This window comes from Bidens hawaiensis, unplaced genomic scaffold (genome assembly GCF_021521415.1).
Source record: "Bidens hawaiensis isolate Kalapana, Puna unplaced genomic scaffold, B.hawaiensis_p1.1 tig00005168_1, whole genome shotgun sequence".
NCBI classification, from domain to species: domain Eukaryota; kingdom Viridiplantae; phylum Streptophyta; class Magnoliopsida; order Asterales; family Asteraceae; genus Bidens; species Bidens hawaiensis.
The window spans coordinates 327,125-354,474 of NW_027491331.1; the positions used below are offsets into that span (position 1 = coordinate 327,125).

General features: G+C 35.9%; 2 protein-coding genes and 1 non-coding gene across 3 annotated transcripts; 2 read left to right on the top strand and 1 right to left on the bottom strand.

The window, feature by feature from the left end:
- The first annotated feature begins 14,429 nt into the window (after positions 1-14,429).
- On the top strand, positions 14,430-14,632 carry LOC143629175 (U2 spliceosomal RNA). Its single transcript, XR_013152893.1, has one exon. It is a non-coding gene; the product is annotated as a U2 spliceosomal RNA (small nuclear RNA).
- Positions 14,633-15,760: 1,128 nt separating this feature from the next.
- On the top strand, positions 15,761-19,473 carry LOC143629165 (rhodanese-like/PpiC domain-containing protein 12, chloroplastic). The gene is made up of 8 exons (XM_077098513.1): positions 15,761-15,857; positions 17,459-17,575; positions 17,678-17,769; positions 17,855-17,955; positions 18,024-18,134; positions 18,231-18,339; positions 19,245-19,295; positions 19,382-19,473. The coding sequence occupies exons 1-8, from the start codon at positions 15,761-15,763 to the stop codon at positions 19,460-19,462; spliced, it is 759 nt and encodes a 252-aa protein (XP_076954628.1). The 3' UTR covers positions 19,463-19,473.
- Positions 19,474-24,032: 4,559 nt separating this feature from the next.
- LOC143629166 (UBP1-associated protein 2B-like) lies at positions 24,033-26,655 on the bottom strand. The gene is made up of 2 exons (XM_077098514.1): positions 25,447-26,655; positions 24,033-24,289 (listed from the first exon to the last, which is right to left on the bottom strand). The coding sequence occupies exon 1, from the start codon at positions 26,653-26,655 to the stop codon at positions 25,447-25,449; it is 1,209 nt and encodes a 402-aa protein (XP_076954629.1). The 3' UTR covers positions 24,033-24,289.
- Between the last annotated feature and the right edge of the window lie 695 nt (positions 26,656-27,350).

Consider the following 27,350-nt stretch of genomic DNA (forward strand, 5'->3'; position numbering starts at 1 on the left):
CCTTCCACACGCAACGACTTACTTCCCCACTTATGTATGCGGTGAAGACCGGCATATCAGTGTGGAAAGTTCATAAGTATAAATGTAAGATTATCAGCGTCAATGTGATAAGGAGAATCATTTCCATTAGAAGTGGCTCTGGGCCTTTTCTTTTACAAGTTTGGAATTGATCTACATGCACTGTGTAATTGAGCTCCCTTCCATGTTGTGTTGGATGGGAGTGCCATCGAGCCGATATGCACTTGGTTCGGAATCTCGTTGTTTACGCAGTATGTAGTCTCCAACATTGTAGCTGTAGTTTCGTGTTTTTCCCAACTGGGGTTCTACACGCGTTGGCCTGCTCAGCATCCTTTACGCCACGAGGTGTGCGAGTTCTCCATCTCTGACGAATGTCTCGATGATGTCTTTCAAGTCTATGCATTCGTCGGTGTTGTGGCCTTTTGTCCTGTGGAAGTCACAGAATTTGCTCTGATCAGCGTTGTGACGCTCTCGGATTATTGGAGCCTTTGGCCATGGGAGCCTCTCGGTGTCGAAAATCTCGGTGACGCTTTTGGTGAGCGGCGTCCACCGGGGGTTCCGGTTCGACGACTGCCTGTTGTCCTTTCCACCTAACCGAGGGTGCGAGCCGGATGAGGTGTCGAAGTTTACCCTTGACTGCCAAATACCTAGCTTCCTCTTTTTGTTTAGTTGGGCGGTAAGGACGTTATTTTCTCTTGTTTTCTGGGTGTAGAGGTTTGTGCTTTGGGGAAGATCTCTACCCAATTGCTTTTCCGTTTCCGCGAAGCGTTTAGCTGCTGTCATGATGGCATCCCATGTGGATGGCACGCCATCTTTACCCGTTAAGGTGCGGATGAGCTCTGGGTCTTTCGCGCCCTGGATGAAAGCAGCGCGAACAAGATCTTCGCTAATACTGGCCAGACTTAGCTTCTTTGAATTGAAGTGCGTGATGAAGTCTAGTAAAGACTCATCTTCCTCTCGGATGCAGTTGAGGATTGTCCATTGCTCTTCAGTGTACTTTCTTTGTTGACTGAAGTGTTGGCTGAACTTCTGTTGGAAGTCTGCCCAATCGTAGATGTGGTGGACCGGTAGACGGTCGAACCACGCTCTGGCTGCTCCAACCAACGTCATCTGGAACATATAACACCACGTGGGTTCCGTCCAGTTGCTGACGGTTGCCCCCGCTATGAATCTGTTCAAATGATCGTCTGGGTCGGATATACCATCATAGGTGCCGATGTTTGACATCTGTTTGGCACTTCTTGGGGCGATTGCTTCCGCAATGTCCCTTGCAAACTTGGAGGTTCCCGCATTTGCAGCGGTTTGTCTGAAGGTTTTAGAGAAGTCACGTGGGTTTCCACCCGCGTTTTTTGGTTTGAAGGTTTCTCCAAAATTCCTTCTCGGTTGGAAGTCCGTTTCCTTACGCTTCCCTTTCACCCTATGGCGAGGGTTTGCGTCGGTGTCGGATTCCTCCGAATCATCGTCCAAGTACTCGCACTCATTGCTCATGTTGAGCTGTTGAGTGCTTCCGAATTCGTCAGCCTATTGGAGTGAACGTAAGCGTTCATCCAACTCAGCTTGGAATTCCCTTTGACGTTTTTCCGCCCACGCTTTAACTTGTTCAAGTGTTTGGCGGGGGGGGGGGGGGGGGGAGGCCTCGTCTGTTGTCTTTCCACCTGGGTATCAATGAATCCCAGGGGAGGATTGTTTACTGCACTTGCCCCGGCTCGGGTAACCGGGGTAGTGTTCGTAAAATTTACTGCACTTGCCCCGGCTTGGGTAACCGGGGTAGTGTTCGTAAAATGTGTGTATTCGCCGGTGTTCCCCCCAGTAGCTGGGTTTGTGGTTACCGGGGTTTCTTGGTTTCTCCCTGGCCTGGGGACCTGAGTAACGTTAACCATCTTTTCGGAGGTTTTGAAAAAACTGAGAATTAGTTCTAGCTTTTATGCACGGATGGCGCCAATGAAGAAACACTAATCGACCCCGGGCAGATTACGGATAATCTGGGGGTTAAATAGATGTTTCCCACGAGGGGTTATGTCCGGCAAAGATGGTTCTTCTGGTGACCTGCAAAACAGACACCGTGAGCTCGTCACTTAGAAGGGGGGGTACCTCCTTGTGACCACCCTCCGGCGTGAGAATCAGACTAGATTGCTCTTGAATATAAGTGTATATTAAGAGATTGCTAGAAAAGATAAGATGTGATAAGGTAATGTAATGTAATGTCCATACCATTCCAAGGTGTTGGAGTATTTATAGCCGAAGGTAGGTTTCCAAGCAGGTACAGCCGGCTGAATAGTATTCCTGTTCTGCCAACTGTGGGCTACGCACGTGCCATGCTGGTGGTTGGTGGGTAGGCAGCGGCTGATAGTGACCAGGCCGGCTGTGTACTATTCCTGTTCCACCAACTGCAGGCTATGCACGTCCTCCGACAGGTTGGTGAGTAGGCAGCGGCTGATAGTGACATACAGTACAAGAGCGTGCTGCTCGTCATACTGTTGTCAGTGAGCTGTCGTATCTTTGGTCAGATCTTTTGTCCATACCTCGTCAGGTACAGTACAAAAGATCCTCCAGTATCGTACGGACTGGCTCATTTGTGCGGGAGTGTTCCCGGCTTTGTGCGGGAGTGTTCCCGGCTTGCTCACTCCTTCTTCAGGTGACATTACTGAATTATTTAAGAGTTAAGTGCCTTGTGCGTGTAGCCTTGCTGCGCGGGTAGCCTTCCCTGATGGCTAGTATCCGTTGCTGCGGGAACAGGCGGAGTACGTCGACCATTGGGAGGCTTTTCCTGCGGGAACAGGCTTGCTTACTGCGCGTAAGGACGTCACGTCTCTGAGCATGGTGGGTCCTGCGGATCCAGTTGGTTTCTGCGCAGACGTCTCTTCAAGGTGAGTCTTGCGAGTTTAGCCTTTGCGCAGACGTCCCTGTTGAAGGTGAGTCTTGCGGGTTCAACTGCGCAGACGTCCCTCTTTGAGGTGAGTCTTGCGGGTCCAACTGGGCTCTGCTGGGACCTAACTCTTCAGTCAACGATTTCGCTGACAATTAAAATGCATTAATGGCCATATTGAAGATTATTTTTTTCCTCTTTGTTTTTAAACCAAACAATCCTCAATGTTTTGGGAGCTCACAAAAATACTTCTAATCTCCTTCTACTCACTTTATCATTTTTTTAATATCTTCTGCCTACTGTAAGTTCATATATATTATATACCCTTGGAAGTGAATTTTCCAATATTCCCAGTTACACTATGAACGCATCATACCTACAGTAGCATTACCGACCTTTTCATCACCACTGTTACAATAGCACCATCACCACTCGTTGATGAAAAGTTTTCAATTCAAGATTTCTTTATCAAAGCTTAGGATTTGATTTTATTACTACTGTGCTTGTCAAATTAAGGTATGGATAACTACTATGGTACTTTTATCGTATGGGTAATTTATATGTTTATTTATCTATATGAGAACCATTGATTCAGAATTGTTTTTTTTTTTTTTTGTTTGATATGAAACATTGATATTTGGAATGATTTATTTGTGTATTTATTTTGAAATGGTATAGTGCGTTTTTGGACCCAAATGCAAAGAATTGTTTTCATATTGGATTCCATCATGTGTCTTGACATGTTTTAATTGTTTGACGTATTTTACGGGTTTTGCCATTTTTTTATTTTCTTTATTTTAAGTATTATTATTATTGTCATTGAAACTTCGTATATTAAAACTAATATTATTTTACTCGTTTAACGAAACGAACACTGTTAATTTTTCAACATAAATTTTTGTTTAAAGTTTCTGCTTGTACATATAAATATATAATTAAAATTTTATTTTCGTAATTTAAAATTAAAAAAAAAAACTAATATAGTTGTAGAAGACAATTAAACTAAAAATAGTTTTTACTCGTCTAATGAATCGATCGCCACTAAACTTTCAAATCAAGTTTTTCATTTAACATATAATTTTTAATTTTTTACTTAGTGTTTTATTGTTTAAAAACCTTAAAGTATTTAAATCGTTCACGTTTTTAATAAGTTATAGTTAGCACCTTAAAGGATCCCCAAATCCGTTATAAACCATCATGTCGTGTCTTACTTTTTTTATAGTTAGTTATTTATTTAGTTGCAACGTTATAATTAGGACTTATCGTCGAGGCTCCTCAAGAGACTAACTAGCACGTTCGCTTTAATCGCATTCCCGTTACCGCCATTACGTCGCGTTTGCCTAATTCTCAAAGGTAAGTAATTCGCATCCCCCCTTTTTGCCATTTTACATTTTGGGAGCGTTATGCGTTCACAATTTTAATCATTTTATTTCACACTACAATTCCATTATTTGCGTTATATGATATTGCTCAATTAGTTATACGTGCAAATGTGGCTATGTGTTTATTTTATGTTTTGGTGGTTGATATCTCATCCTCATCCTCATTAGTATAATCATACGCCGTCGGAGTAGCTCGTTATCTATGTGATTCGAGTGAAAAGACAATTTTTATATTTATTGTTATGCTAGTTGTAGTAGTTCATATTTATCGCAAGGAATTGTCATTTTCAATATTATATGTATTCAAAAACCGTAATTACTTACTTAACTTTATGTTGACAAACTATATATTTTCACGCATAGCGCAGGTAGCTATATTGGATGAAGAAAAAAGAGATTAAAGAGTATGTTGGACCTTAGGATGCATGATGAATAATGATGAACTCTATTTCAATTATTTTTAGTTGTAATGTTTTTTTCTTTTTAGACAATGTTTGTGCTTTGCGTATTTGGATTATGTGAAATAAATAATTTAGATATTGACACGTGTATTTACTTAGTATCTTTTATGCTTTAGTATTTACCTTTAAATGCATATATAATACTTGTGCAATGGTTAGTTGTACATTATGTAAGAATATTTGAACATTGATAAATAGTAAATGTGTGAGTGTAGTAAATAATGGTTTTTAATATATATATGCACGCTTCTTTGAATACTCCCACTTGAGTTGTGAAAACTCTAGAAACTCATTCTCAACCACATGTTTTTAATTAAAGTTAGGATCATGTGGTCCACAATTAAAGTTAATAAAAATGTAAATATAAATATAACTTTTTCTAAATATATATAAAAATTAATAAAAAAAATATTAAAAAATAGCAAAACAAATTTTTTTTCGATGTTTTGTATTAAATGTTATATACGTGTGCAAAAAAAGAAAGAAAAACCGATGTTACAAAGAGTTTTCACGGATTTTCACAACTCAAATGGATTTTCATTCCATACTATACCTATATATATGTATATATATAATGTATAGTCAAATAACAATTGATTTTTTGTAGATTATCAATTATACAAAATATAACATACATAATTAGTCAAAAATAAGAAAACTAACATAATGAAATATGTTGTAACCATATTTTAAATATATTTTAACACTTAATGTCAAAATTTAATTTTGGTTGTTTTGTTAGCTTGTAATAAATAAAAGTGTAAAATAAGATGTAATAATGCCAACAACCTAAACCAATTAAATTATTATGTTTATTTTAAGTGAATGTGATAAATACTAACTATTAAAATTTTAAAGTATATTGTTTAGATATTCCTATTGAAGTTATGAATTTTTAAAAATATATTGTTTTTTACAGATATTAACACCGCATTAGTTTACTTTCCTCAGTATAATTGACAACATTTTTTGGGTTCATTATAAATATTTAGCAAATTCGATTAAATCCAATTACATTATAATGTACATATAGTCAATTAACAATTGATTTTTTAATAAACCATCAATTATACAAAATGTAACATAAATAATTAGTCAAAAATAAGTAAATTAGCACAATGGAATATGTTGTAACCATATTTTAAAGGAAAAATTTTCAAAATAGCCCTTTTTAGAGAGAGAATTCCTAAAGTAATCCTTTTTTCTTTAGAATTATTTAGAATTTGGACTTGAGAGAAACTTTGGGAAAAGAAAATTATTATGGGGTAGCAGGCCAAATCTTAAAAGAAAGGGAGAGAGCATGTAAGATTTGATAAAATATTGAATGTAAAGTTCAAATTTTTTGAAATATTGACGGAAAAGTTCAAATCTTTTCTAAACTTTTTTTCTCAAAAAAAACCGTTATTTTATGTTTCATACCTGGCCGGTTCATATTTTCAAATTCTTGAAAAAATATACTTTTTACAATTATACTCCTCCTCCACCACCACCACCTTGAACCACCACCTCCACCATCTTGAACCACCACCATCACCGACGTCGTCGCCCCCACCCGATCACCACCACTGTCACTACCACCATAGTCGCCTCCACTACCGTTGCAACCCATCACCGCTGCACCATAGCCGCCATCGCCCCCACCCCATCACCACCACCGGTGCACGTGCGAGGCGAGAGTAGGTGCGGCGGTGAGGCAGCCGGAACCAGAGAGTTTGAGCCGGAGTTTGTCACGGAACATCTTCCACGTGTTCTTTGACTCCTTGCCGGAAATTTGATCGTCACGGATGAGATCAAGCGTCCGGTCACGGGTACGGTACGGCGGCGTTGATTGAGAGGATTCCGCCGAGGGTTAAACTGCTCTGGCCGCCGGTTCCGTCGTCCATTGGAGTAATGGTAAATTGATTAATTTCAAGAAGAAATGAGGAGTCACTACCACCATAGCCTCCTCCATCACCGCTGCACCCATTAACGCTGCACCCATAATAAAAGTTGCCTCTACTTGTTTCTTCTTATTCGTTTGGGGACAATTGATCTACAGTGCATATGATATGATATTACTGTGGCTAAACAAATACACAAATGGATCTGTTTTATATCAAGTGTTTTTGGACTTGTAACTTGCACCAAATGTTTAACAGCACTGATGGGGTGGGGGCGATGGCATCGGTGATGGTGGTGGTTTAAGGCGGTGGTGGTGGTGGTTTAGGGGTATAATTGCAAAAAATATATTTTTTCAAAAATTTGAAAATATAAACTGGCTAGATAGGAAACATCATAAAAAAACAGTTTTGGGAAACTGTTTTTTGAGAAAAAAAAGTTTATAAAAGATTTGAACTTTTCCTTCAATATTTTAAAATTTTTGAATTTTACCTTTAATATTTATACAAATCATACCTGCTCCCTCCCTTTTTTTTAAGATTTAGCCTGCTACCCCATAATAATTTTCTTTTCCCAAAGTCTCTGTCAAGTCCAAATTCAAAATAATTCTAAGGAAAAAAGGGTTATTTTGAAAATTCTCTCTCTAAAAAGGGCTATTTTGGGAATTTTCCCTATTTTAAATATATAAAACTTAATGCCGAAATTTAACTTTGATTGTTTTTGTTAGCTTGTAATAAATAAAAGTGTAACATAAGATGTAATAATGCCACCAACCTAAACCAATTAAATTATTATGTTTATTTTAAGTGAATGTGATGAATACTAACTATTAAAATTTTAAAGTATATTGTTTAGATATCCCTATTTAAGTTATGAATTTTTAAAAATATATTATTTTCTATATATATTAACACCGCATTAGTTTACTTTCCTCAGTACAATTGACAACATTGTTTGGGTCCATTATAAATATTTAGCCAATTTACTTAAATCCAATTACATTATAATTTTTATATAACGTGTACATATTTTTCGGCATGATTCTTCGTAAGGAAGACCGGCATAATAAGTTTCAGTTATTTTTTTGACAATATAGTTTCTTATTTTAAGTCCTTAAGTTCTATATTATATGTTTGCAATATTCATTACAACATTTATTTGTGAAATATATATGTTTTTATAAGTTTTTTCATGTTTTTATGATTTTACATTATATTTATTTGTGTAATTAAGTTATGTACGTAATAATATCATGTTATTGTCCCAAAAACATACTACAAATTATCTTGTCATTTAAAATTATATGCATTTGTCCCAAAAACATAATATCATGTTGTTATCCCAAAAACATACTTTAAATTATTTTGTCATTTAAAATTATATGCGTTTGTTAGACGATTTCTATATTTCTACCCGTGTCGTACACAGGTCAATAGCCTAGTTAGAAATAAAACATTGTTATTATTCGTGATCTTTTGCAGGGTATTGGTTGTTGAATATGTAAAACATCGTGTTGCACTTGGAGCAATATTTCACCATGTAGTATGGTCATCGCCGTTTTCGCTTATAAAAAGATAACTTAGCTTCTAGAATTTTGAGTTAAGGCAACCACCTATTAAAAGTTTTGATTTTCGTGTAATGAGGTGGTAGTTTATGTGTAGGTAACTTTGACCCGCTTGACTTTTGTATTGGCTTAGGATCCTCCCACACTATCTTGGATCCTCCCTCACACACCATTATTTTTTCTATACGGCTCGTATAGGACTATACGGTCGTATAGCACCTGAATCATATCAGTTTGTGTCAGAGCTTGTCGTTCATTGTGTATTGCCTCATATAGCCCTATACGGCCTGTGTAGGGCTATACGGTCGTATATACAATTTTTTAAATTTAAATATTAATATGTTAATATGACCGTATAAACTTATATGGGCCGTATAGGGTTATACGGCTGTATAGACAATTTTTTTGACGCAATTGTAAATATAAATACGTTAATATCTTGCATTATAATGTATTAAGTACATAACATACGGCTCGTATAGACTCGTATAGTCGTTTTCCGGCAATGGTAAAGGCAAGCTGGCTTATTTCTGCAAAGTTTTCTATATGGTCGTATAGCCCTATACGACCGTATAGGTTTTATGGTGTGTCAGATAGCAATACGAGACATTTAACACTTATACGGCTCGTATAGGTCTATACGGTCGTATAGGTTGAAAAAAGCTGTTTTTTCTGTCCCCCTGTCTGTAATGGGTAGCCTATACGACTATATAGGCCTATACGAACCGTATAGACATATGGGGTGACGTAGGAGGATCACATCCTTTCGTATTCTGATAAGCTACATGAAACAAGTTAACTTATTAGATTCCCTTATTATTTATTTATTTACTTTTTGTAAAGTATGCTCTTTGTTGTGGTTGATAACTATGCTACCTTTTCATACAACGTTGACATTTTGCATATCGTTTTAGTCTTGAGATCAGGGAGCTTTTTGCGAGTCAGGGATAGGTATTCAATGAAGAGTCATAGTCAAAAGCTTCATTTGGAGAGTCAAAGGTTAGGAGCTAAAATTATTGGGAAGTTTCCTACAGTTATTTACTTATTTAGAACTAGCTACGTGCCCGCGTGATGCGGCGGAGTATACGCACAAACACCACATCAAACGCGTAAGTGGTAACCTCACAATAGTGTGCACGTAGCCCGACTATATAGTATGCGTGTAATGCGGTGTCGGACGTGTAGCCATTGTCGGCGAGCATGTAACTCGGCCTGACATGTGACCCACGCCCACCCGAGCCGACCCTTTGCGGTCTTAACTCGTAATCACGTAACATGCTATTTTTGAAAATTAAAAAAGTACAGCAATACCATACTCAAATTAAAGAGAATAAAATGCTTGTTTTTATGGTGTGATTCTTTTTAAAAAAATATTAGCATGTAAAAAAGTTATGATCGTTAAAACTTCGTGGGGTTGTTAGTTTATAATAAGGTGTAAATGTTTAACTATTTAATAAGTTAACAAAACTTACCCTTAGGTTTAAGGACCATTATTGTAAGTAATTTTCAAACTAAAATGTTTAACAATTAACCGTACATCATCATGCAAAGACTATATTACCTTTAGATTTTCAAAATTGTTTGCATTAGTGATTGTAATTTATGCAATAGTGATCGTACCTCTTAAAATTTAAGAGGTCCTTCACTCATGCATAAATATAGATATAGATAAATAGGCCAAAGGTAATATTTTTATTTTCATTTTTGTCTTGTTTATGCTAATCAAAATTTGGGTTTCTTAACATTTATTTGAAGAATTGCCATCTCAAATCGGCTAACCTTTATTACAGTAGCGGATCTTGACTTAAATCTTGTGGGGGTAACGTTCAAAATTTTGTCTCCTGTATTTTATACAATGTAAACGAAACAAAAATAGAAACACGATACATGGGATGCAATTTCTCCTATTCGGTTTATGAAAGCTTGAAATCGAGTCATTACATCCTTACTTTATCGAACGTTTCTCTTTCGACTGCACAAATAAAAGCATTGCTCCAATACTCATCACCCATTTGCTTACGCAAACCCGTATTGATAAGTTTCATATTAAAAAAACATATTTCAACGGTTGTAGTTGCAAACGGTAAAACCAATGCTAGCTTCAATATTTGATAAACAAAAGAAAGGTGTTGTGCTTTCCGGTTTCTACCATTAAACGAGCAAGGTCTCAAATTCACCCAATTTTGAAAATTTAACATATTCCTTTAAAGTGTAATAAAAAGCCGTACGATCACGGATCACCTAAAATACATCTTTTTTCATTACTAAAATCATTCGGATACATTTCCTAAAATGCCACTATCTTAGATACGTCAAACTTGGAAAGCGTATCTCAAGATTTAAACTTGTCACACCCCGACCAAAGGCGGCGGAACATGCCGAGGTGTAACGATTGTCCATAAGCACATGACACTAATTAAAGTGACAGTATTTAATAAACTCATTTCATTTCACAACATCGAAAATGTCACATAACAATTATCCATAAAATAACCATAAACAAGATATCACAAAATATGGCAAATTTGATATTGTTCATTTTTACTAATATCCTAAGGTCTTTGATGTCGTTTTCTTCACAATCATAAATCAACCAAGATGCAAACCTGCAACATTTCATAAAATAAAGTTTGTCAACACAAAGGTTGGTGAGTAATTTATAAGTTTAATCATATTAGTATATAATAAAGATAGCCACAAAACTTGCATACGAAACGATAAATAAAAGTGGTAATTTGGATAAATAGATATCGCTAAACACATTAGCGACACCTAGCTATAAGGGGATGCCAAATAGTCTAGGATTTTATAGTTATCGTTAATTGCATTACGTTAACGACACCTTGCTATAAGGGGGAGCCAAATAGTCTAGGATTTTATAGTTCCACCAACCAAAAGCGATAAACACATAGGCATATAAGCATAGAACACCAAATTGAGCAATTATTTAGGTAAAGTATACAACTACGTTTGTGGTTTAAGATTCAAATATAAAGCATTTTGTTGAATAAGTATGAAATGTCACCCCCAAAATAAAAGATGGAAAATGGGGTATGAAGTACTCACCTTCAAGTAGTAAACTTGAAAGATGATAATTTGGAGATTTGTCAGAACGACGAGTTTAACGCACAATGCCTAAAAAGAAAAGAAGTCTTGAATTTAGAAAGGTTGTCTTGAAGGTCTTTAAACAAAATAAATGTTGAGAAATGTAAATAATTAAAGTTCAAGGTTTAAAATGTAACTATTTAAGAATTTATAATAATAACCTTTTAAAAATGTAAGTTTGCTCGAAACCGGGTTAAAGTATCTAACCTTAATATTTACTCAACCTATGTTAAGTAATAAGGTGTGTAAAATGCAAGAATGCAAATCCCTTTGGAATAAAGATACTAAAACGGTTTTTTTTATCAAGTGTTTGGGTTGTCGGTTCGGGTCTTGATAATTGGTCAAACCCAAAGTCAACTTTCCAAAATATTGAATGTTATGAGATAACTCAATAAAATTTAATAAGACTTAACCAAGTATGTAGTTCCATTGTTTTAGAACTGACAACGCACGTTAAGCGAGTGTTCGGTTTTGTCGATCCAAACTTTGTTATGAGATCAAGTTGGATCCAACATTTCCAAGTACTTAAGAAAATATTTAAAAATCAATTTGTAACTATTTTTAAAGAAATATACAAGTCTTGATGGCTAAAAAACACACTTGTGTGTCTTAAGCGAGTAAGAATTGGTTTGGTTTCCACATGTCCAACCACTAAAGAACTTGTATTATAATGTAAAAATAAAAAAATACTTTAAGTTTTACAACCAAAAGTTAACAATAAAGTCTTTAAACAAAATTTTGGTTTTTGGTTCGGATCGTGTTTCGGGTTAAGACCGAGGTAAGATTCTACAAACCCATAACCATAGAATTTGTAAAAATGATTTTAGAAACTTAGATCTAACAATAAGCATGTTTAAACAATTATTTAACAAAACTAGTAACAAAGTTCGGTTTAAACAAACCCATAACCATTGTTTAAATAATTGTTTAAACAATTATTTAAACAAACCCATAACCATAGAATTTGTAAAAATGATTTTAGAAACTTAGATCTAACAATAAGCATGTTTAAACAATTATTTAACAAAACTAGTAACAAAGTTCGGTTTACGGTTTAGAGCTATTTACGGTTAAACCGAAGCATAGACTCTTAAAAACCCATAACCATGGAACTTGTAAACATGACCAACAAACTAAAATAAGCAAGATTAATATGTATGAACAAGTTATATAGATGTATATATATCAAGGACACGACGTCCTCTATGAAGCCTTGCCTTATGAGGTCCGAAACCTCACCGACCGAAATCGGAGAAGTAACTACCAAATGTAAACAAGGGGTGTATATTATATATATGTTGCACAACCATAAACAAGTATTAATAAGGCTACATAAACTAATTAAGATGAAAGACTAAAAACCTTCAAGAACACTTAAGAAGATAACCTTGAATCTTTGATGTTTGAGAGAGTTTTTTTTTTTGGAGTTGTAGTAAGGGAAAATAAAGAGGAAAGGTGGTGTATATATAGGGTAATGTTGGTGGTCAAATATGGGTGTGAGACACAAGAGTTTTCATGCAAAATGGATCAAGACAAAAACACAAAACAATAAAAAAAATAATAATAAAAAATAAATAAATAAATAAAAATAAAAATAAAGGTAGGATGTTTTCAAGACCCAACAAGTGTGAAGCAATATTTTAACATAAATCCATCATTTTGATTATAACATAAGCTTCGGTTTACAAATCGGGTCGGTTTACATAATAAACAAATACAAAAACGAATACAAACAAAACCCGAAATTGACGAATGTCACAAAACCAGACATATATTCTAACAAACTAGTTAAGGCCTCACTAAGTCTATTTCCAAGTTCTTGAATTTGCAAATCTAAAACGGTATTAAAAGTTTCAACCCTAAAATGATGATTATGTTGAGCCTGTTTCTATTTTGATGTTTCTTGTTCAAACAAAAGAAAAAAAGGTTAATGGTTTCTATTTGCTTTGCATTTGCTATAAACTTTGTTTGGGCTTTATTCGATTTGAATTTTAAAAAAATGATGATTTTATTGAGCATGCTTTTGTTTGAGTCTGTTTTTGTTTAATGTATCTCGTTCAAACAAAAGAAAAAAGGATAAGTTGTTTTTATTTACTTTGGGCTATATATTTGTTTGGGCTTTATTTAATTTGAACTTTTAAATTGGGTGGCCTTTAAACAAATAAGAGTCACGTAATATTTTTCTAGGTGGAAATATGAAATCCAACCCAAAAAGAAAAAAATATACATTGTGGATGAAAAGTTGAGGGGTGGCGAATGCTAACCCTGCTTATGAAGTCCGCCCGCCCTTGCTTTATTTTTGGAGATTAACCCATCTCGAAATGCGTCATATGATGTTACTTTTTCTATAAAATCAATCTTTAATTTTCCGGTTTCTATCAGTCAGTCATGAGTAGACATGCACAAAATTGGGTTTTATCCCAACCGGTTCAGGTTATGAACCGACCCTGTTTGAAAGCACAATCAACCAAACCGGTTCGGATTACAAACCAGCTTCGTTGGGCCATTATTAAGATGAGCAAACATAAATCTAAAAAAAATATACCTTGACTATGGACAAGTTGTTAGCGATTTTAGGGTAATTGGGGATTAACTTGTTGATCAAGTAAATTGTAATATGAATCTAAATAAGTCGGGTGCGAGTGTACACTTATTTGATCTTATTATAATTTATAATCTTATTGTTACCCCCCTAAGAAATGAGGGTTCCAAGGGACGGCAACCCCTGGCTATGGTCGAGCTACTGTGAAAACCAACAGGAGCATCTATTTTCCTTTGAATTTCAAAATATAACTATAGTGATAACTGATCATAAGTTTTATTATTTGGTTCATCAAAAAACACAGACAAAATCATTACTTGTTTCTTGCTTTCAAATCTAAGTTTTATCCGGTCAAAACATTTGAGGACCAGCAAATAGTTTTGATCTGAAAGTGATTCACAACTCTTAGATTTTCCAATGATACGCATTTTCTGTGCAATTTTCCCAACACAAGTTAGATTAATAAAAAAGTTCAAGAGATTGGTAAAAGATTAAAAGATTTGTTGTGTTATGGAAAAGAAAAAAAAACATTTTTGCATCCAACATCGGCTGAGTGAGCTACAGACAGGGGACGGGTTTAGTATAAAATCGAAGGCCTAGTTATTGAATAAGCATACCTTTCTCGGTCTTTTGGCTAAGATCAAGTATAGTATCTATAGACTGTACTTATTAGTTTAATATCTGATATATGAGCCATCGGCTCACCTGATATTAATATTATTTTTTATAGGAAAAGGTTTGTCAAAGTAGCTTGCTGCTTGGGTCTTTACGCATCACCTTGGTCTTACACTACTACCAAGGCCTGATGCACCCCTCCAATTTTTTATAACTACATTTGAAAATGGGAAGTTGAGTGTCATGAACTACGACAAACCATTGTCGTCTGAAAGTTGTTTTGTTCAAGACTTCACTTGTTTTGATCAGGAAATAATAAATTACACACCTGTGTATTTGTATTTGCTGTATTATGCTTACTTTACTTCTTGTGTTGGGTTGGGTACAAAGCCAACAGCCCCTTTATGAGATTAGGTTCACCCAATCCACCTCATCTCACCATCTAATAAATAAATAAATAAGATACTGTGATAGTCTTTATCAGGTTGAGGCAATTTTTTACAAGAAAAATTTTGTTTTAAACATTTAGTAAAGTTGGGGCAATTTTTTTTTTTTTTTTTTTTGAACTAGGCCATGTGAAGGAAAAACAATAGCAATAACAGTATCTCACTAGGATCATTTTTTAATTTAATAAAATTTATAAACCAGGAACCAAACAGATTCTCTTTAAACCAGAGAGATTCTCTTTAAACCAGTGTTGAATCGATAGAAATCGTATGTTCGGGACCAGTTATCGGTTTTAAACTCGGCCCAATAATGATACTATATCATAGGGGGTGACTTTGACAAATTATGGTCTTAAAAAGAACTAGTATTTTCACCCGACGCATTGCGCCGGAGCAAGTCAGTAAAACTCGTGTGGTGGTAAAACTCAAGCATTATCGGTCCCGGACGCTGAGGCGGTAAGTCGACGTGAACTCGACCAGTTTCAGTTACGTGCGTGTTTGGTATCAGAATTAAAACAAAAAGTAAAACAAAAAAAATTGAGGCAGATAAATGGGGTGGCGTCGGATGGTAAAACTTGGGCATTGGTAAACCTAACGTTGTCATTCTTGGACGTTGAGTCTTTGCAAATTTGGTCGGTCTCCGTCATGTTTGTTACAATACCAGAACTAAAACACACAAAAAAAAACAAAAACAAAAAAACAAATTTTGGCATTTGGTCGGCTTTCAATGTGTTTGTTACGGTATCGGAACTAAAACAAGATGTGGTGACTCAGCGCGAATTAGGTTGTTTTTTCATCACGTTCGTTACGGTACCAAAATTAATAAAAAACAAACAAAAGTGGCATTTGGTCGGTGTACTGGAAAAAAAAAAGACAAAAAAAAATGACGTTGACCACTAAGGTGCCGCCAAGTGGCCAAGTCGGATACTTGTGGCTCCAAAGTTATGTTTGCCACAACTGTGCACCTAACGGCCGGCCCTGTAACCTAAATGGCGGGACGAATGTAATGCGGCCACTTGGCCCAATTAGGGACCTACGGAATCGGTCGGTTTGTATAAAACCAAAAAGTCGTAAAACCCAGTCGTTGGTAACGTTGTCGGTCCTAGGCGTGACGGCGGCAAGTCGATACAAATAACCGTTTAGTTATCAAATTCAAAGCAATAAAAAAAACCAGAAAAAAAAAGTTAATCGGATGGCACAAATGAAATAAGAATTGATAATGGCACAAATGAAAAAAGAAACTAAAGTAGATATCTACCCACTTTAGCCAAGTATCGAACCCACGACATAGCCAAATAAATACCTTTTGACACTAGAACAAAAGCAAATGGACCACCAGGACTTATTTACTAAACTTTAACAAATATCTTATATATATGAAAATTGTTGAACCTATTTTGTGACACCAAAAGTCTCTTTTACCATATATAGATAATAGATAATAAGCCCAAACCAAAAAAACTAGACCCAATAAACTGGAAAGAAAAATAATAGCAACAAACAAACCGCATCTTGTTCTTCCCCAAACCACCAGACAGACAGACCTTTGAAATCCTTGAAATCAAAGAAGAATAATAATAATGTTGAGAGGCTACTGTCATTTAACATCATCACCTGCTGCTGCCGTCATAAGTATATGTGCTCTTAAACTCTATCTTCGTCCCACACTTTCATCTTCATCTTCATCCAGAAGATTCATCTCATTTCACCCCGAAACCCTAATTTCTTCTTCTAATTTTAAACGCATCATGACTACTCCTCCTTCTCCCAGTAGACCCTCAGGTATATCTATTTCCAATTGCATCTTTATTATTATTACTCAGACAAATTTGGAATTTCAATATATAAACTTCATACTCTTACTCTATTTATTGCATATTTACAGATGTGTGTTATTTGCTTTAGCTTTAGGAGTGACATTAATTAAGTAAAGGAACTCGAAAGTCGAAATTGGCAGCAGCCTTAAGATCACATCACATACATGGAAAGATAGCCTAAATGCTCCACCATGCATCATGTTTCATATCCACATGATGATGATGATTTTTGGATCCCGAGTTTGCATTTAGTCATCCTCCCTTTCCCTTTGGTTTAGACTTAGTAAATAGTAATAGACAAATGGACGCGTCTGTCTAGGGCAAAGGGAAAAGACATCTGTCTCACTGATGGTATTTGAAGATGTTTGGATCCCGAGTTTGCATTTAGTCATCCTCCCTTTCCCTTTGGTTTAGACTTAGTAAATAGTAATAGACAAATGGACGCGTCTGTCTAGGGCAAAGGGAAAAGACATCTGTCTCACTGATGGTATTTGAAGATGTTATGGTAAGCCAATATAACAATAGGGGTGGTAGTTAATAGTCATCACAAGTTTCGCCGCTATAATATATACACAAAACTGTTTTGTAGATGGTGGAATGCTAAACAAGTTTAAGATTTATAGGTTTTAAACCCTACCTACTAATTCATATGGTTCGGGTTTTGTTTTATGATAAGATACTTTTAGACCATAATAACGTCCTGCTTATCGTCTTTATTATTATTTCTAACATTTATTTTTTTACTTTGTATTTTGTTTTGGCAGCATCATATAGCACTGGTAGCAGTCCTGATGTTGGTAGAGAACTATTGGTGCAACACTTGCTTGTTAAAGAAGAAGATAAAGATCTTTTGTTTGACCTGCAGAAAAGACTCGTACGAGGTTGCTCGTCAAACATGCATTTCTTTCTTTATTTTTCTTCAATATTCATATTGGGATTTTTACAATTAACTTTGTTATTTATTTTTGTTTTGTTACCTACAGGGGAGGATTTAAGTGACTTGGCTGTCGAATATTCGGTTTGTCCGTCCAAGCAGGATGGTGGTATGCTTGGTTGGGTGAGAAAGGGGCAAATGGTATAATTAAATAGTTGATATGATTTTAAGATCGATTTTGTTAAAATAATTATTATCTAAAATGATTTATGGTGAATCATTGCAGGTGCCAGAGTTTGAGGAAGCTGCATTTAGTGCACCGTTAAGCAAAGTTGTTAAATGTAAAACTCAATTCGGTTGGCATTTACTGCAAGTTTTATCAGAGAGGTATAGTATGGTCCATTATTATTTTTTTCATATATTTAGATTTTTAATATATTTTTATTGGATTTCAGGGAAGAATCAGTACTTGCAGACATTCAACCTGAAGAGCTTCATGCAAAGTTGCAAGATCCTGATTTCCGTGAAGATGCTCAATTTGTTGACGTTAGAGAACCACATGAAGTGTAAGTTGATAGTGTCACTTAAATATAATTGAGGTTGTTAACTGTATATAAAACTTTAAACTTAAAATAACAGTTAATATATGTGTCATTGTGCAGAGAGAAAGCTTCTTTATCAGGATTTCAAGTTTTCCCTTTGCAACAGTTTGGAAGCTGGGGCCCGGAAATCACTACAAAGTTAGATCCTCAAAAGGATACTTATGTTCTGGTACAGCCATCTTCTCTTATATAATTAGATCGTTTTCAGCATATAGGCCTGTATGGCTGTAAATGAAACAAGCGCTATGTGAACAGTCTGGTGGGAAGTTTGTCTTTGCACGTTTATTTAATAAACGAACTACCATGAACAATTATTCTTGTTTATTTAGTTAAATGAACAAACATGAACCCATGTCTCATTTGCCCATTTATGTTCGTATTCACTTACGTATGTTAATGTTTGTTTGTTTGCATGCATTTATGTTCGTTTGTTCACCTATTCTTTAATAAAAATAGGCACGTTACAATTTAGCTTGGTTTTATCAAATGAAAATATCACCAGTTACAATTTAGTCTATATTAATTTTCGGGTCCAACATATTAATGTTCTTGTTTACTTCTAGTTAGTGTCTGTCTATTTAATTACGATCATTCATGTATGTTCTGTTGCATTCGTTCGTTTACGTTCTTGAATCGCTTGTTTATAGTATCAACGAACGACATAAACACACACACACACACACACACACACACACATTTTCTTAACGAACGGACATGAACAAGAGACTCTGCTCACTTAGTTTGTGACTTTGTGTTCAATCCGTTGTTCGGTTAAAGTTAGAACGACGAACACAAACCCTGTTCGTGTTAGTTCAGTTTATTTACAAAAGCGTCCATAGAGATGAAAATCAAATGGGTCGGGCGGGCCAGATGGGTTGACCAGTCGACTCTTTTCTGCTGATTTTATTTAATTTTTTTTATATGATCAATATATTATATATGGTTACGTACACTATACTACAAAACAGTCTATTTTTTTCAAAACAAAGATATAGTTTTGGATGTAAATCGGGTTCTCACTCGTAAGCTGGTATTTGTCTGTTTTGTCTGAGAGAAGTTATGTTGTTTTTTTAGTGTCACCATGGGATGCGGTCGCTGCAAGTTGCCAAATGGTTGCAGACACAGGTGATGTACTGTAGCTTATCACCTTTTGTAATGTGAGTTGCCCATTTGATATGCAAGGAATGATGTTGTGTATCTATTTATAACAGGGGTTTAGAAAAATATACAACATTGCTGGGGGGATTCATGCGTATGCGCTCAAGGCTGATCCGTCCGTGCCGACCTACTGAATTAAATCCTTTTTTTTTTTTGCATTTCAAGTAGTTTGTTCTCAAGACTTTCACACTATTTGCAGAAAGGCATGTATATGATTTGAGGACACTGCATACAACCATGTAACTCATTAATCTGTGATAGTCCGTTGTATTTCTACACATGCATTGATATATGATTTGCAGAAAGTCGGGTATTCTATCTTTACACATGCATATTCGGCCTTTGGTGTGATAGTCCGTTGTATTTTTACAATGAATATTTGGCCTTTATTTTGTATATCTTTATTCTTGCGTCTCGGTAGTTTTTTTCTAATAAAATCCACTCTGTTAAAAAATAATAAGTTTACATTAAATTTTCTGCACGTTTAGCATATATGGTTACGTAATGCGTTCTAATGGTCATGTTAAGATTATTAATTTTAGATAAATACGCACACTAAATATTACTTTGTATTGAACCCTTCAAATATGAGTTGAAAATGAGAATAGTTGGAAACCACATATGGTGAAATTTTTGTAATTAGCTAAAACTAGTGCTATTGAACCCGCGTGTTGTCGGCGGGACACAATTTGATTGATACAATTAAGGGTATGTTTGGCATAACTATCTGGTTGCTGTTAGCTGGAAGCTGATGGTTGCAAGTTGGTAGCTGTAACTTTTTAGATACCTTTAGGTCCTGTTTGTTTCAAGGATTTGAAAAGAATTAAGGAATTGGATTTCAAATCCCATGAATTGATATGTTCGTTTTATTAAATGAAATAATGAAAATGGAAACTAAATCCCATCAAATCCCACATTTCATGGGATTTTAAAATCCCACCTATTTTATAACGATTGTTATGGAAAATAAAGGATTGTTTTATTAACCCTAATCAGTACTAGGGGTGGCAAATGGGTTGGGTTGGGTTGAAACGGGTCATGGGTCGGAACGGGTCAACTAAAAAAGGGTTGTTTTGGTTCAGTCGGAACGAGTTAGGGTCAAAAGGTTCGGGTCAGAACAGTCCGGGTCGGAATGGGTCAAGGTCGGAACGGGTCAAAATGAGTTTCGGGTCGTTTTTTTTTTGAAGAACGAGGGCAAAGACGGAAACTTTTTAGTTTTTTTACATTTTTCGTTTTTGATTTATTTTGAGTTATGATTTTTTTATTAATTTTTTTGCATTTTTTTCGGAGGGGTTAAAATTCAAAAAAATTAATAAAAAAATCATAACTAAAAATATAAATCAAAAACGAAAAATGTAAAAAAAAAAACTAAAACGTTTTCCGCCTTTGCCCTCATTCTTCAAAAAAAAACCGAGAGTGAATAAGATTCTAATTCTAATACATATTAACCAACCAAACACATGATAGGGATTCTCAAACATTCTATTCAATTCCAATTCCAATTCCAAATCCTTTAAAAAAAGTCCGTGAAACGAACGCACCCTTAGGTATTTGACATAGTAACTAGAGCTTTTAATAAAACTAGTTGGGTCCCCACGCGGTACAGCGGAGTGGGCGCGCAACCTGGCATCAACCGCATAATCAGTGTCGATACATGAATCACCTGATGACAGTGCACACATAACCCGAATATAGGCGTGTAATTCGTGGAAAGGCAGTAAGCGTGTAACCGGTGACGAAAATCAAGAAACAAAGTTGAAATATACAGTAACTTCAATTTCTTAAACCAACCTGCTTTGATCTGAATCCCTCCGACCCGGCACTTTATAATCTGAAACATGTTCTCACCTGTCCCCTTCAACTCAAAACCGTACCGACACGAACCGAACTAAATTAACTATTTTTGTATTGACTCGTTCCGACCTTAATTTGGCCTCACATGACCCGAGCTTGCCTGACTCGACTCGTTTTTATGATGCAATTTTTTAAAAAAAATATCAATACGTGAAAAAGTTATGGTCTCTTAAAAAGTCTTGGAGGTAGTTAGTTTTGAATAAGGGTTAAATGTTTAACTATTATATAAATTAACAAAAGTTGATGGAAGCTCTCAAATATAAAAGCTTGTAGCTTTTTCTCAAATGCTAGTAGCAGTAGCATTCAAATATGAAGATTTTTCTTTTAACCTAAAAGCTTCAAGCTCCTTCAACCAAACAAAACTTTTTATTAAGTATAAATTTTTTCTTAAAAGTTTAAAACTAGCTCTTAAAAACTCCAAAAGTTCATTTGTTCTTTCAAAACTGTACTTTCAGTAACATTAATTCCTTCACACTTGTTAGACGACATAAGCATCTACATAAATTTAACGGGAATGGTCTGCCCAAACCATCTTGCGTCACGTCAGATTTCAACCGTCCCATCCCATCCCATCCCATCCGAAAATTCATCTTTCATTCATTTTATATTTTTAATTTATATATATAAAAAACTAAATGAATTAACTTGTTTTAGGTCACACTCATTAACCATTGGCGTCATCTCATGTTCAAATCCATTTATCAATTAAGTACTTAAAACTGACAGGTCTCATTTTGTAAATCCTTTTTATGTACTAGTATCTGTCAAGATCGAGATTTGAACTCTAGCTCGTCCCTAGTTCATACCGATCACCTGTTTATCAACCGAATATAACTAAATTTCACTCCATTGGTCTGTTTTCAATCGACCGAAAACTTTTATAACTTGATGATCAAACTTATTTTTCATGGGTTATTCAAACACACAGACGATGTCAAGTTTAAATTATAAAACATAGATGGAAGTTAAGACCTTGTTGGCCAATTTCGTCAGCCAATTTATCAAATTCATTTTGTATCAATTCTAATGAAAATTGCAGTTAATTTCATAAGCCTGTTTAATTTCTAGAATGCAGAACAAGTTGTACCCAATCTACAGGCAGGGTCAAGCAAAATCATTAAAAGTTTGGGAAACATCAAGTCACTTGACAACTCAATTGGTTTCATCCATGCTTTCGTCAAGATGGATTATTTGTATTTGCTTACATACCTTGAAGAAAACAACCAGATAATCGATCTAATCGGCTTAAACTCCCCATTACAAGATTAAGTTGATTATTTGTATTTCCCTAAACTGGTCACCGGGAGTTCAGGACTACATAAACACACTCCTTCAAATACTGGATCTCGGCTGTAAACAAACACTCCTCTCCCCATTACACATAACCGGTCCCTAGTTCCAAAACCTAAATCGACTAAAAGAACATCGACAGGGGGATTTATCTATCGACATTATACGCTCCTGTATATATATAATATTTATCTAGACATGCATTTGTATCACCCGGATATAACATATTAGCACATCTAGGTATTTGTTGTATGATGCTTATAGGTTGGGTTGGGTTGGTTACAAACCGAGTAACGAAGTCAATGGTTGATGAAGGAACGCAATAGTTGCTTCATACTCCAAATCTTCAAGCTGTCGACGGCCCCTTGCTTTTAACTAACTTTATCAACCACCACCCACACCATGGAAACCTCCAGCAGCTGTTCAATCTGCTTAACCAGCGGCTTCTGTTCCAACTCCAGACCGTCCCTTCATCTTCATTTCTGATGCTTATTATGTTCCTTCATCAACAGCAGGACCAAAGTGAATCTTTTTATTAATTTGCTCACACTTTAAGCTCCTTGTAATTTAAGAATTTCATTAAAATAACCTAAAGATGATATGAAAATCCTTTTAACAAATCAGGGGAAAGACACATGTAGTTGGCCAGGGGAACTTTAAAAAAAAAAAGGGTTAAACCATATAAATTTGGTTAAATAATTTTGACCAACTAAATAGTTTGCATTTTTCAGTTCTGAAAGTAGAATAGCCGCGTAACCAAGAATCCACACTATTCAAAACCTAAAAGAAAAGTACCACAATTGTAGCTGTAAATAAAAAATTTGAAACAAACAGTGTCCATCATGACAGGTATACAGGTTACGGGTCGGCAAATAGAATTGTTCAACAAGAACACAATATTTAATTCGTGCCAAAAGCATCAACCCTAAGCCACACACACTTGCAGGTTGGCAGGTAATAACCAAGTTGTAAACACATTAATCAAGATTGTGGGTTGTAAAAAAACAGGGTTAAACGGGTCGTAAACGATTTAATAGGTCAACCTGTTTAACTAAACGAGTTTAAACAGATCAACCTCAGCACAATCTGTTTTTCGAATAGGTTAGATATGTCAACTCGAAGCCTAAATATTTTTGTATCACGTCACCCCAAAATGAAATACATCCTTTCAAAAGCATAAAAGAATCCAAACCCCTTTTGCGTTTTTCACACACAAGTTTAGACCACAAAGAAAGTACAAACCTTCAATGGGGTAGCTTCCACTGTTTAAACCATCTGAGGCCACCTACCCAATGCAAGCCAGTCCCAGCGATTAGCACAGTATTTAATGGCGGGCCCAGTCAGTTTTCCGGTGATTGGTTCTCACAGTTGTAAAAAAATCAAAATATCTGTCACAGCCACAGACACAGCCACAGGTGTGGGATTATGCTGCTAGAGCCAGGCTCATTCCAAAACACAAGCATAGAGAACAAACACTAGCTGATAAAACAATAACACCACATCGCTAATTACGCAATTATAGTGTGACCTCATTATAAAATAAGCTTATACCATAAGGTATGTAAACAGAACAATCATAGGTAAATACCGAATAAAACTTCTAGTTATTAGAAACAATGTTTTGAGATGAGAATCAAAATACTACATGGTTTCAAAAGAGTTCAACCGTTCAAGTAACTGAAAATAGAAAAATACGGGTTTACAAATCTGCTCTTAAGACAAACGGTTACGTTTTTAATATAAAATAAAGACTTCATTTGCATAACTTTCCGGAACTTGAGAAGATTCAGCAGTCCAAAACAAAAACATGGTCAAATCTGCACAATAAATATGTATATTATAAAAACTTGATTTCAAAAACAAGATTCCGCGCTTTAAACAGTTTATCATCTAAAACTGAAAAGACAATAAAATCCATGAGTTTAGAGAACAGCTTGTATAGATACCCAAAATTCCAGTAAAACGTTAAACAGATCACTTTTAAGATAAAACATTTGCTAAGAGTTTATCACAAACAAAAGTTCAAATATGTAAGTGAGGAGATATAATATACTTTGTAGACAAGGAGTAGTTTTTTTTTTTTTACACACATACACACATAAGTAAATTCTAAATCAAGAAAGCAATAACAGACAAAACTCATATATGGTACAGGTACCAAGATGTCTTGCACCGGAGTGTGTGTATGTGTATAGAGATAGATATATACACGTGCATACATCTTTTTACAGAATCTGATGAACAGTAAGGTGACACATAAGTAAATGTATGCATGATGTATAATGGTACAATACTAAGCAACCTTGTTTTTAGCTCCAACTTTTATTTCAAACCATCAAGTGGAGCCAATAAAAAGTTACTGCAACAAATTATTAAAATAAGCATTCTCAAAAACAAGTTTTAAAAAAATGTTTGTGCGCCAACTTCCTTATGCAGTGTGCTTAAAAAAATATTTTTATGAATTTTGAAGCAATATCATATTTGTTACCATAAAACATGCTAAAAAAAGAAAAAAAAAAGGATGCATGCGGTTTTTAAGAACTAATTTATGGTGAAACAAGACCAAAAGACATTATCTGTCTCTAATTACCATGCAATTAAGGGGCTGTTTGGGATTCCTTATTTTCACCTCCTTATAACTTATAAGGAGAAGTCATAAGTTACAAAAGTGTAACTTATCAACATTTCCTCTCACATAATAAGGAAACCCAAACACTTTTTTTTTTTAACTTATCATAAGTATAAGTTATAAGGAGGTAAAAATAAGGAATCCCAAACAGCCCCTAAAGATTAAATGCACCAAAACTCACGTCTTTACTATACTTTGTCATAAAAAACAACCTTAGAAAGAACCGAATGAGTGACTTTTTTATATCTTTCAATACTTCTTAGAGGACCATCACACATGATGCAACATAACTATAACAATTTAACTGCACAACTAACAGAATATAAAGAGAGTGGATCTACTCACCTAGTGACCATGACCCATGTAAGGTGCACCACCCTGCTGCTGTCTATTACCTCCTTGACCGCCCGGTTGATTCGGGTATGCACCCTGCAACCCCGGCTGAGCCCCATAGCTTCCACCAGCTTGACTCCCATACCCTGCAGGCGGCATCCCCAGTGGTGCCCCACCAAGCCCTAAAAGATTCCCAAGTCCCGCCCCCTGACTCGCAAGAAGCGCAGTCAAAGCCTGTCCCAAAGCCGGATTCAACGGTGGAACCGCAGGGCTGTAACCACCCACCGATGGTCCCGAAGGCGCCATCAAATGCCCATGTCCATGTCCTCCACCACCACCACCACCACCCGAGCCCGAAAACTTGCTCTTCTTCGACGGGTAATGCCCACCACCACCGCCACCGGAACCATACTGATTATGATGCGTTGGTTGAAAGAACGGCTTACCCGCCTTTGGCCCATCAACCGCCTTCTGGCAATGCAAAGTATGCCCTTCAAACACCTTATGCGGCTCTTCCAACGCCCGCTTCGCACTCTCCACGCTCTTATACACAAACAGCGCAAACCCCCTCGGCTTCCCGGTCTGCTTATCCAACCCCAACGGCCCGTCCTCAATCTCCCCAAACTTTGAGAAAAACTCATACAACTTCCTCGGATCCACATCCGCGCCCACATTACTCAAAAAAATCTTCCTCTGCGTCAACTCGGACACCGGAGGAGCGTTGGGAGGAGGCGCGGGCACGGGGCCGGCGGAAGCCAACTGGCACGAAGTGAGACGGTTGCCAATCTTCTTCTGAGGGTCCTTCAAAGCCTTCTGAGCATCGACCCGATGGTTAAACAATAAAAAGGCGTAGCCTTTGGATTTACCTGACACCTTGTCGACCACGTGTTTACAGTCCTCAATCTGGCCGTACTTGCCGAACTCGGTTAGTAAAGTCTCGGAGGTGGTGTCCCAGCCTAAGCCGTGGACGAATATCTTGCGGTGGGCGGGGTCGGCGTCGGCTATCTTCTGGACGCTGTGGATGAACTCGGGGTGTTGGGACACGGCATCTTTTAGTAACACAAGTAACTGCTCTTTGGAGAAGGGTTCCAGAAGCTTCTCTACAGGCTCGCTGCTGAAATTTAAATTCTCTTCTTCTTCTTCATCGCTTTCTTCTTCTTCTTCTTGGGGATTTTGTTGTGGTTCTTCTTCGATGGAAGGAGCCTTTCGCTTTTTGGCCATTGATGAATCTAGGGTTTGTTTGTTTCTGAATGAATGAATTGGGGTTATCAAGTTAGAGGAATGCCTTCCTTTTATTTCCATTCTAAATAATCTTTACCAAAAATTAAATGAAATAAGTTACAAAATTATTAATTTTATTCGTCCTTATTTTAAGAAAATTATTAATTGTATTCCTCCTATAATAACTATAATTTAATAATAATTGTTAGGCTCTTTTCTTAAAACCCTATAAATCGAAAAAATTGCATTATAATCTTTTCCATTTATACGTGACAACTAAATATGTTTTATTTTATCCTCTTTTTCTTAAAAGGGATTGATTCATTCCATTCTATCTTTTTCATTTATACTTTTATATCAAACGATATCTTAGTACTGAACATTGAAGTAAAGAAACTTAAATAAGTGCCCTCACTTTTGATATAAAACTTTGACCACTAGATGGTCGTGTGAAGAACTAGGTTAGGTTTTGTTCAATTTATGAGTGTGCACTTATAACCAAATACAAGAATGAAGACGATAAATGTATAACAAGATTTTATGTGGTTGTTTCTAGTATGGAATCAGTCAATCATTCGCTTTAGTATCTTATTGAATAAAAAATGTGATATTGTTCCTCCATTGATCAAGAACTTCATTTTTTTGCAAGTCTCACAATCATCTAAAAAGAAGGGTTTCCATTTTTCAACTGAGCG